This window comes from Pieris napi, chromosome 21 (assembly GCF_905475465.1).
Source record: "Pieris napi chromosome 21, ilPieNapi1.2, whole genome shotgun sequence".
Lineage (NCBI taxonomy): Eukaryota > Metazoa > Arthropoda > Insecta > Lepidoptera > Pieridae > Pieris > Pieris napi.
In genome coordinates, this window is record NC_062254.1 from 7,117,122 (window position 1) to 7,127,973 (window position 10,852).

Sequence of the window (10,852 nt, forward strand, 5' to 3'; positions counted from 1 at the left end):
AAGAAGTAGTAAGAAGTAGCTGGTAGTAAGAAGTAGCTGGTAGTAAGAACTAGCAGGTAGCAAGGAGTAGCTAGTAGTAAGAAGTAGCTGGTAGTAAGAAGTAGCTGGTAGTAAGAAGTAGCTGGTAGTAAGAAGTAGCTGGTAGTAAGAAGTAGCTGGTAGTAAGAAGTAGCTGGTAGTAAGAAGTAGCTGGTAGTAAGAAGTAGCTGGTAGTAAGAAGTAGCTGGTAGTAAGGAGTAGCTAGTAGTAAGAAGTAGCTGGTAGTAAGAAGTAGCTGGTAGTAAGAAGTAGCTGGTAGTAAGAAGTAGTAAGAAGTAGCTGGTAGCAAGAACTAGCAGGTAGCAAGGAGTAGCTGGTAGTAAGAAGTAGCTGGTAGCAAGAAGTAGCTGGTAGTAAGAACTAGCAGGTAGCAAGGAGTAGCTAGTAGTAAGAAGTAGCTGGTAGTAAGAAGTAGCTGGTAGTAAGAAGTAGTAAGAAGTAGCTGGTAGCAAGAACTAGCAGGTAGCAAGGAGTAGCTGGTAGTAAGAAGTAGCTGGTAGTAAGAAGTAGCTGGTAGTAAGAAGTAGCTGGTAGTAAGAAGTAGCTGGTAGTAAGAAGTAGCTGGTAGTAAGAAGTAGTAAGAAGTAGCTGGTAGCAAGAAGTAGCTGGTAGTAAGAAGTAGCTGGTAGTAAGAACTAGCAGGTAGCAAGGAGTAGCTAGTAGTAAGAAGTAGCTGGTAGTAAGAAGTAGCTGGTAGTAAGAACTAGCAGGTAGCAAGGATTAGCTAGTAGTAAGAAGTAGCTAGTAGTAAGAAGTAGCTGGAAGTAAGAAGTAGCTGGTAGCAAGAAGTAGCTGGTAGTAAGAAGTAGCTGGTAGCAAGAAGTAGCTGGTAGTAAGAAGTAGCTGGTAGTAAGAAGTAGCTGGTAGTAAGAGCTAGCAGGTAGCAAGGAGTAGCTGGTAATAAGAAGTAGCTGGTAGCAAGAAGTAGCTGGTAGTAAGAAGTAGCTGGTAGTAAGAACTAGCAGGTAGCAAGGAGTAGCTGGTAGTAAGAAGTAGCTGGTAGTAAGAAGTAGCTGGTAGTAAGAGCTAGCAGGTAGCAAGGAGTAGCTGGTAGTAAGAAGTAGCTGGTAGCAAGAAGTAGCTGGTAGCAAGAAGTAGCTGGTAGTAAGAAGTAGCTGGTAGTAAGAAGTAGCTGGTAGTAAGAACTAGCAGGTAGCAAGGATTAGCTAGTAGTAAGAAGTAGCTAGTAGTAAGAAGTAGCTGGTAGTAAGAAGTAGCTGGTAGCAAGAAGTAGCTGGTAGTAAGAAGTAGCTGGTAGCAAGAAGTAGCTGGTAGCAAGAAGTAGCTGGTAGTAAGAGCTAGCAGGTAGCAAGGAGTAGCTGGTAGTAAGAAGTAGCTGGTAGCAAGAAGTAGCTGGTAGTAAGAAGTAGCTGGTAGTAAGAAGTAGCTGGTAGTAAGAACTAGCAGGTAGCAAAGAGTAGCTAGTAGTAAGAAGTAGCTGGTAGTAAGAAGTAGTAAGAAGTAGCTGGTAGTAAGAAGTAGCTGGTAGTAAGAAGTAGCTGGTAGTAAGAAGTAGCTGGTAGTAAGAAGTAGCTGGTAGTAAGAACTAGCTGGTAGCAAGAAGTAGCTGGTAGTAAGAAGTATCTGGTAGTAAGAAGTAGCTGGTAGTAAGAAGTAGATGGTAGTAAGAAGTAGCTGGTAGTAAGAAGTAGCTGGTAGTAAAGAGTAGCTGGTAGTAAGAAGTAGCTGGTACATATTTATACAGTAATGGGGTATACCATTTACTCAGAATCCAGACTGAATTTTAAATAATACCATTATATTTTACCCTGGGTGGAGTAAAAATGTCAGACACGTTACGATGGATACGAACCACCAGACAAAACGTAATGAAGTTTTCTATTGAAATTAACTTAACTGACAAAGTTGAAGACGGTAAAAAAACACATAATTATACATATAAAAAAAACAAAAAGTAAGTAGGTTACATAAGTTATTAGGCAACTGGCGGCCTTATCGCTGACAAGCGATATCATCTAGGCAATCCTAATAAGGAACAATAAAAAAAGAATCACCTACAGAGGGTAAAGTACAAGAAATGCATAATTAATTAACAAAAGGATACCAAAAATAACATGCAACATTAACTAAAATAAAATAAAATCTAAAGAAAAAAATATAAATAATAATAATAATAAGACATGTAAAAGCTCTGCCACAGGTTAATTGACTCACAATTAATATATGAAATTAGTAGCTAATCTCGGGGCAGAAAACAATGATCAAAAAGGAGATTTTTAAATAAACTTAAAGACTGAACTTGTCTGATATGAAGGAATTCCATAGCAGGATACTTTGCATGCTAAAGGAGTAGTGATAGAACTCAGTTTAATGAATGGCAGCTTCAAGAATTAGATTGAATATGCGGAGCTTAGATTGTACAACCATAAGATTATAAAATCTTATGGTTGAAGTAAGAAGAAGTAAGAATATGGTATAAACCATATTCTTGCAAATAAATTATTATCATTATGATTAAGGAACGCAAATCAAAACTACCGCCAGAGAGGAACATAAAATTTTGCTAACATTAAACATAAAAAAAGGTTTGTTGATTGTGTTGAGACTTATATAGGTATGTTATATATTTTTTTAGATTTATTGTGTGTTAATCTATATATATATAATGAAAATGGTCTTCGTTTGAGGCTCAATCACGCCTAAACCACTGATCGTATCGACATGAAACTACCACCATTCGATGCGAAATTTTTCCTAGATGGTTTATGGCTATTATTTATTAAATTCCAACGTTCCTTAATTTTTTTATTTCTGTTTTACTTTTATATAAATTTTTCCCGCTACTAAAAACAAAAGAGGCTTCCTAGAACCTCTAAACGTCAACATCTGTTAAAAACTCGATTTTCGAAATATTTCAATTTTCTTAGCGGGAAGTTAAAAAAAAGAATAATAAAAATATGAAAAAAAATAAAATAATGAAACATAAAATTTATTTTAATTCGTCCAGCAAAGCGGGCGCGAAACGGCTAGTAATATAATAAATTTAAAAAGTTGGTCCCCGTAACCTTTAATGCTAGCAGTATGTCTTCGCAGTATTGCGGTACTTATTCGTTGAGCTAGGAAAGCACCAACTCAGGGTCACCAGCACTTTTGGAATTAATTTAATTATTTTGTATTCATTTAAATATACGTATATATAAAGTCTCATACTATGTCTTTATATAATTAAATGTGATTCTATCTGAAAAGAACTTTGAACATTAAACATTTATGACCATTTTGTTGATGAATTTACGTAGGCTGAACAAAAACGTTTATCATATAGCACGAAAATAATAAGCGAAAAAAGGCACTAGAAATTAACGAACCATTCATAATAGGGTGTAATAAAAATTAAACGTTTTGAAAATTATAAAAAAGTAATTTATATTTTAAAAATTAAAAATTTTAACCATAAAATGCTGCTTATCATATTTTTTTAATTACCTACGTCTCAATTAGGATAGAAATTATGAATTTTTAGTTATTAAGCAATATTTGCTGTATACATATAACCGCTTAATTATTATAATGAAGGGCCGTAGTGTAATTAAAATATTAAAACTAAATCGAATTATAATTCTAGTTAACTATACGCTATTTTTGAAAACCAGTACAACAATTTCAATCAAGGCAAAAGGTCAAAGTGTCAAACCGTTTTTAAATAAAAAAAAATAAAACGAGAGACTCATCTGAATACAATGGTTATTACTGATTATTCAATTTATTAAGACCCAACGAAATTAAACGTCACTGATTTAATAATTAGCAAAGGTTTTATTTGTGATCCGTATTTATAAGATGTTGATTGAAGAAAAATTCTGCATTTGATCCACCTTTTCTGACCTCATGAAACCTACATTAGAAAAATATTGTAATAGTACTTATTATTGAATCTCACAGTTTACTGTTAAAATATAATGTGCATTTGAACAATAAAATAACAATATATTATGTGTAAAATATATTATAGAAGATGTGGTTTTGGTTAGTGATAATCAAGTAAACGACCACATTGTAAAGATCTATCGCAAATGCCGTAGAGAAGTTTCAAGGATTCCTTCGGCGATATATGCAGGCGAAGAACAGCCCTGCAATTCTGTAACTCACTTTTCGAACTCACACAGCGGTTTTCGCATCGGCGGTCGCTCTCAAATCAGACGTGAAGCAGTCATTTTATGATTTGGCATCCTGATAAACAATAAACTATAAGCTCCCACCTTTTCAGAATGGCAAATCGTAAACGCTACGTACCGCTGTGTGAGTTCGAAAAGTGAGTTACAGAATCGCAGGGCAGGCTTTAAAGAAATATCAGTTATATAGTCGCACAAGATGGTAATTATAAGGCGAAAAGTTAGCCCTATTACAAGAGGTAGGTACCTACAGATTAAAATTGCGTTGTAGTGTGTTTGTATGTATGTATTTGTCAAACTCAAAAAAAACTGTAAGGTACATTTTTTTTAGTACAGCTTTATTTTACATAAAACAATCGCGTAAGGTGTCTCTCCTACACATGATAGGAGCTGTTTTAAGACAGAGATTTTTTAACGTGAAAATTTAACGAAAATGTTTATGAATGTAATTTTATTAATAAAACCAGTATTTGATTGTGCCTGGCTGCCTTTGACTGTCATCATATTGAACTTAATGACAATAACGAGGTATTTATAATCTGTCATCGCTAAGAAACATCACACGGGAGTCGAGAAACGCTTAAAATTGTTTGTCTGATATTCAAGTGTTGAATAAAATTATACACAGATTCATCACTTTTCAATGTATTAACTTATGGAATAAGCGAATGGATTGATGCGGTATCAGCGCTTCCGTCAGTTTTAGTGTAATAATTATAAATCCGCTAAATTTGACACAGCGCCCAATCTAGCGCTTTTAACGAAGCCTATTCTCAATTCACATGTTTAAGTTCGAATTTATTTAAGAGAAATGATTTACAGTATAAAAATACTACAACAGACTATTTTTATGCCATGATGTATTTTTTTTAAACTTTACTTTGAAATGTTCACATACATCTCCATACGAGTACAGTGCGCATATTTCAGCGGTAGGACTTATTTATTTACTAACACTTCTTTGCAGAAATATAATACAATTTACATGATTAAATGTGAAGGAGGGCAACTGGCGGCTTTTGAACGATCTCTTCCAGGCAACCTATACGGTTTACCGCACTTGTCATAGTACCTGTCTTGCTCCTGTATCCTTTAAACAAAACTAACTATAACTTTATGTTATAAATTTATTGATCGAACAGTGAAGGACCGTAACTACTATCTTTGAGAAATTCGTGTTGATTACGCTTCTAAAACAATACACAAAACATCCGAATGCCAAATGATATAAGGTTTGACATACGACAATCCTACTTTAGCTCTTAGTCTTGTCTATGAATCTTACTCTTAGACTAAGAGGTTTGTAGCGCTCCTGGATTTTTCACGAGTAGAAAAACATAGACAGATATATATAAACTTAGTATTGTTTATGATATTGGGACGTCAAAAGTAACAATGAAGTAGAAAGAATATCAATTATTATTTTCTTATAAACAAATATGCGACATCAAATTGTGATAAAAGAAACATTGTTTCATAATTTTCTTAAGAAGTTTGACGTTCAATAAATAGAATTTATGAATTTAAAGTAGGATTGAAACCGTTTCTGTCTGCTATAACTCAGGCTTGGGTTCGATTACATACAATATTGTAATATCTGTAGAAGAAATGAGGCACTTCTTTATGAGATTTAAATCTGGAATTCAAACACACCTGCTGCGTAAACTATCTACATTATATACAAACAGCATGCTTAGGAAATGCGTAAAGTAATTAAAAAAATGTATTGCTAATCCATTCTAGTTTCAAACATTCGATAACTCTATTGTAAAACAAATTTTAAAATTTGTCTATGACCGTGACAACTCTTTTTGCTATAACAATGCTGTTATTTTTTTAATATTCTCAGTACGTTCGAGACATCGGAAAACGATCAGTCCTCATGAATATTCATCGTCAGTTTTTACCCGTAACGGTGACATAAAATTTTTATTGTTCTCTAAAAAAATAGACTTCAAAACAATAAAGTACGAAACAAAAGACTTTATTTTTAGAATGTTCCGCTACTGTCTTGTTCTTAAAAGTAGGTCTAAATCCAATTTGGTTAATACTCTTGAAGTAAGCGAAAACTAGAATTAATTTATGACCCTAGCGTAGTATAACTGGGTTAATTGTATGCGGTAGCTTTTTCATAATTTTTACTATTAAAATAAATGACTATTTTGAGTAATTAATTAAAATAGAAAATTTTACGTTTTAATGGTGGTTTTTAGAGCGTTTAAAATCAGGTCCTTTTTAGGTCTGACTCTCAGATTTCTGGCAATCTAATAGGCAAGTAAGTGATCAGCCTCCTGTGCCTGACAAACGCCGTCGACTTTGGGTTTCAGGCAACCCGGTTTCCTCAAGATGTTTTCCTTCACCGTTCGAGCGAATTTTAAATGCGCAAATAGTAAGTCATTGGTGCATAGCTGGGGATTGAACCTACGACCTGATGGATGAGACTCGCACGCACGCACTGCTTTTAAAGCGTTTAGTGATTGAAATAAAATGCTTGAAATTAAATCGATATTTTTATTGTTTCCAGCACACAACATATTTCTATAAAATACAAAAGGTTACAATGGTTTCCGTGAAAGAAAATTAAACTTTACACAATCTAACATGCCTTCAACAGAACTTACACCAATTATATTAAGGAAACAACTTATAGAAACGTACACTAAATAATAAATTAATAAAATAAATCTCTTCTATAAATAGTTACACTCTGATAGACTTACACGTAACGTTAAAATACAATTTCGAACCAAACTCTGGTTAATTTTAACGTTATCCTAATAGGTAACTTTACCGTAGTTAACATTGTACACAGCTTAAAGAAAAATCACACAAAGTGACTACAATTTGTACTTATCAAGAGACACAGTCTTCGTAAACGTTTGGTCACTTTCACCTAATTTACATTAATATTAAACTATACTTTAACACATGGTTATATAAATGACTATATTCTATAGTTTATACATTTGTGGCAAATCCTTTTTACAACTACTTATAATCTAGCCCATTCCAAAATATCTATTTAATCTACAATAGGACAGTGTTGTCTTTGGTTACAGATAAGCATAATTTATATTTTTATTTCTACGGCCCTACTTTAAATACACAAAAGCTCAAGTACGCACTGACTAGGGAGGAGACGGCATTTTGACGAGCTAGGCATGTTGGGCTCGACCGAGATGAATGAAAAATGCCACGCGATCGGGGCTCCGCTCACCACACTTGTTACACATAAAGGGATCATTGTATCCATGGAATCCCATATGTATTGTGTGCATAGTGAGATCGCCGAATGTAATGTCACAATACTGGCAGGTATACGCATTGTTGGCGGACGACGATGGAACTTCATTTGAAGCTTCTGATTCTGCATCTGATCCTTCAGCTTCCATTTTGTTATCTTCATGTTGAAGTCTTAAGGCTGCCGGTTGCAACTTAAATGCGCGGCCTTTTCGACGATTTTTCAAAGCCGTGGTAGGGGTTAATGGTGTTGGGCGCTCTGCTGGCGGAGGGGACCCTGCTTCACTTGTTTTAGTGTTAGTTAGGTCTAAAGCACCGTTTCCTTGTGCTTGAGTGTTCGTATGAGATGTGGGCGTCTGAGGAGAGGTAGCCGGAGATTTCGCCGGCGGAGGAGACGTGTTATTCTCCGACGGGCGTTCGGAATATGACAAACGCTGTTGTAGAATTGACTGTGGTGAAATAGACTGTCTCATCTCCATAGGTTCAGGCAAGTTGGGTGAAGTTCTTTGTTCAAAGTTGTTATTCGGTGGGAACAGAAAAGATGGAGGTAGTAGTGGTGGTAGGTATGGTAAATTAACGGGGAAATGATTGCCGAATAGAGAATGCGTCGGCGGTTGATGTTGCGACTGACTGTTACTACATGGTTGTTGTTCGAACATTTTCGTTAATGGCTTTTGTTTTGGCCCACGACGAGTGCCGTATACGTCGATTATTGGGAGAGGGTTGGGCGTCCCGTCTAAATTTAGCACCATAGCTGGACTGTGTTTATATTTCCGTAAATGTAGTTTCAGAGAGTGACAGTATTTTGTCGCATAGTTACAATCGGCGCAACGGTATTGGTAAATATTTGAGTGAGATTTCAGATGTGAATTAAGCATGGATTTGTTCACACAGGAATAAGAGCATTGTGAACATTGGAAGGGTTTTGACCCCAAGTGATTCCGCATATGGTATTCCAAATGATGCTTATATTCCGTGACAAAAGGGCATTTTCTGCAGGTTAGCATTTTCTCAGGCTTAATGTGCTCTTTACTATGTTCCCAGAAGCTCAGTTTTGTAACGGCTACAAATTCACACTGTTTGCATTTGAAAGTTTTTACTTTACCATGAGAGTTAACAGCGGGGACTCGCAGGCCGGGTTCATCATCGAAATCATCTTCGAATCCTGAACCCTCTCTACCCTCGTCATCATTTTTATTTTGGCCCATACCATCAAAGCCAGAATCTTGGAAGCGATCGAATGTTTTTCTTTCATGGTCTCTGTCAGGCGAAGAAGGGGTTCTTGGTGATTTCGGTGGAGTAGCATCTGCTCTCGATATTGGTGTTGATACATGGACAGGGTGAGGTAAAGTCCTTGGAGAATACGAAGCTTCGTAGCTTGGAGACGCTCCGCGTTCATCAGCAACACGATTCTCAAAACCAGGGGGGGTAAGTAAACTGTAAGGCAGTCCATTACGATAGGCATCCAAATGCATACCAAGATTAGCTTTCGCTTTGAGTGTCATGGTGTCGTAGAATGATGCAGGCTCTCCGCCGCTTCCGACACTTCTTGGTGAGTGTCCGTTGGAATCCTTGCTTGAAGATGAAGGTGATGCACTGTGAAAACCTTCTGAGTAGAAGCCGCTAGTTTGTTCCTTCGCGAAGCTTCCGTCTTCCATTGGCTCTGATTTCTAAAACAAAAGAATGTTTTAGAGATCTAAATAATTTTTATATTTCCTTACCAGTTGTTTATGTAGTTACTTATCTTATGAGTAATTAAATAATGCGGGTCACTTGACAACTAATGAGATCTTAATTAAGCATCTAAAAACTGCCGCATTTATTTGATTTCAACGACATCGGCCTTTCTTTGAAGTGACTAATTACTTGTTATTAATTGACAAATAGCCATAAAATTATCGTTTAAAACAATGTAGAACATTTGTTGATCGTTTTTGAAGAACCTTTACTAATGATAATGTTTATTTTAAAAGAATTTCGTGGTTTCCTTTGTAATGAAATAAAATTTTGTGTTGCTCCATCCATTTTAAGCAACCGCGTTAAATGTATTTTATTGCTATTATAAAAAAATATCAAGAAATATTGTAGCTAAGAATAGGAACATCGTACTTACAATGATAGGAGGCGGTTGTAAAATATTGCCCCAAGAAGATGTATGCGCATGCGGTGCTGGCGGCATGCCGGCGGGGGAAGCACAACTTAGCATACCTGTTAACAAATAAATATAAATAAATAAACTTTTAATCAATAAATCCATCCTTATTATACATATATGGTTCGGCTCATAGATAGCATTTTTCATACTAAGGTATTACGATAATACCTGCTGATGCTAAGACAAGATTGGAGTCATCATATTAATACTGGCCTACATCTAGTGGTATAGGTTTAGGGATAGAATTCCTACAATGTTATATGACCTCAATTGTAGTAATAGTACTAGCATTTGAACCGAGTTAATTGACAAGAAACATTCTCACTGGGTATTCCATTACCTACAGTAGATATGCATTATTACTAAACATCACAATAAGTATTGTACACAAAAATGTATAAGTATTATAAACAATTAAAAATATTACAATTCTTAGAATTGTAAATATTGTATAGGCATAATTATTAAAAGTAGGTGAAATTTCGCAACCTTATATTATGTAATTGTGTTTTGCTTAAATTGCAAAATGTAGTAAAAAATAGAAAATTGCTTGATCACGTTTTCTCACTGCTTACTCATATTTAAATTATGTATTGTATAAATTGTTTTGTTATAAATTTTTAGATATTTATCCTAAAATACTTAAAACTCTAATAATTCACACTCGTACATATTAAAAATAGTAAAACAGTTCCTTACCTTCCCCTTATAATACAGCAAATATGAAACACACACAAATTGTTTTCATCCAACCGTAACTTCACTATAAAACACTACGATAGACAATTCTTTTTAAGATAAGTCAACGCGGGAGTGTCAGGAATACGTGTGATCTAAGCCACTTCTCACAATGAACTGAAAAAAATCTGTCAATTTTTATGCCCCAAACATCGATAAGTATTCTACATAGACGGCGTCGAGTTTTCTAGTGCGAGATGAGGACAGCGATACATCTATCTCGTTCTCACCCCCACAGCCTATTTTTACCAGAACCAATACGAAACGAGCTACTGTGGGTGGGGATCAAGTTATTAAGTTATTGTTTATGCGATATTAATAATAAAAAAATAAGTCAGGGCGCGCCGTTATTGTTATAAATCTAGATGTTTTGTGTTATTGCCTATAAAAGGGAACGCAGGCAAATGAGATTGTTTTCCTATTCAGTTAATACGGTAATGCGATTTTTATGTTTGTTTATTAACTATTATGTCGCTTTCACTTTTATGATTGGGAATTATCGTAAACAATTAGAGCACTGTTATTAGAAAGTATGTTATAAAAACTA

The 10,852-nt window shown here is 35.1% G+C and overlaps 1 protein-coding gene across 1 annotated transcript; it reads right to left on the minus strand.

Annotated features, from left to right (window-relative positions):
• Window positions 1-6,669: 6,669 nt before the first annotated feature.
• Window positions 6,670-10,446, minus strand: LOC125060492 (protein hunchback). Its single transcript, XM_047665437.1, has 3 exons — window positions 10,267-10,446; window positions 9,526-9,620; window positions 6,670-9,082 (listed from the first exon to the last, which is right to left on the minus strand). Exons 2-3 carry the CDS (start codon window positions 9,616-9,618, stop codon window positions 7,328-7,330), a joined length of 1,848 nt encoding a protein of 615 aa, XP_047521393.1. The 5' UTR covers window positions 9,619-9,620; window positions 10,267-10,446; the 3' UTR covers window positions 6,670-7,327.
• Between the last annotated feature and the right edge of the window lie 406 nt (window positions 10,447-10,852).

Excerpts from the sequence above, each read along its gene's own strand:
- LOC125060492 (XM_047665437.1), bottom strand. The coding sequence starts at position 9,618 with ATGCTAAGTTGTGCTTCCCCCGCCGGCATGCCGCCAGCACCGCATGCG. Across the intron at positions 9,083-9,525 it reads TACAACCGCCTCCTATCATT|AAATCAGAGCCAATGGAAGA; the intron begins GTAAGTACGATG and ends CTTTTGTTTTAG.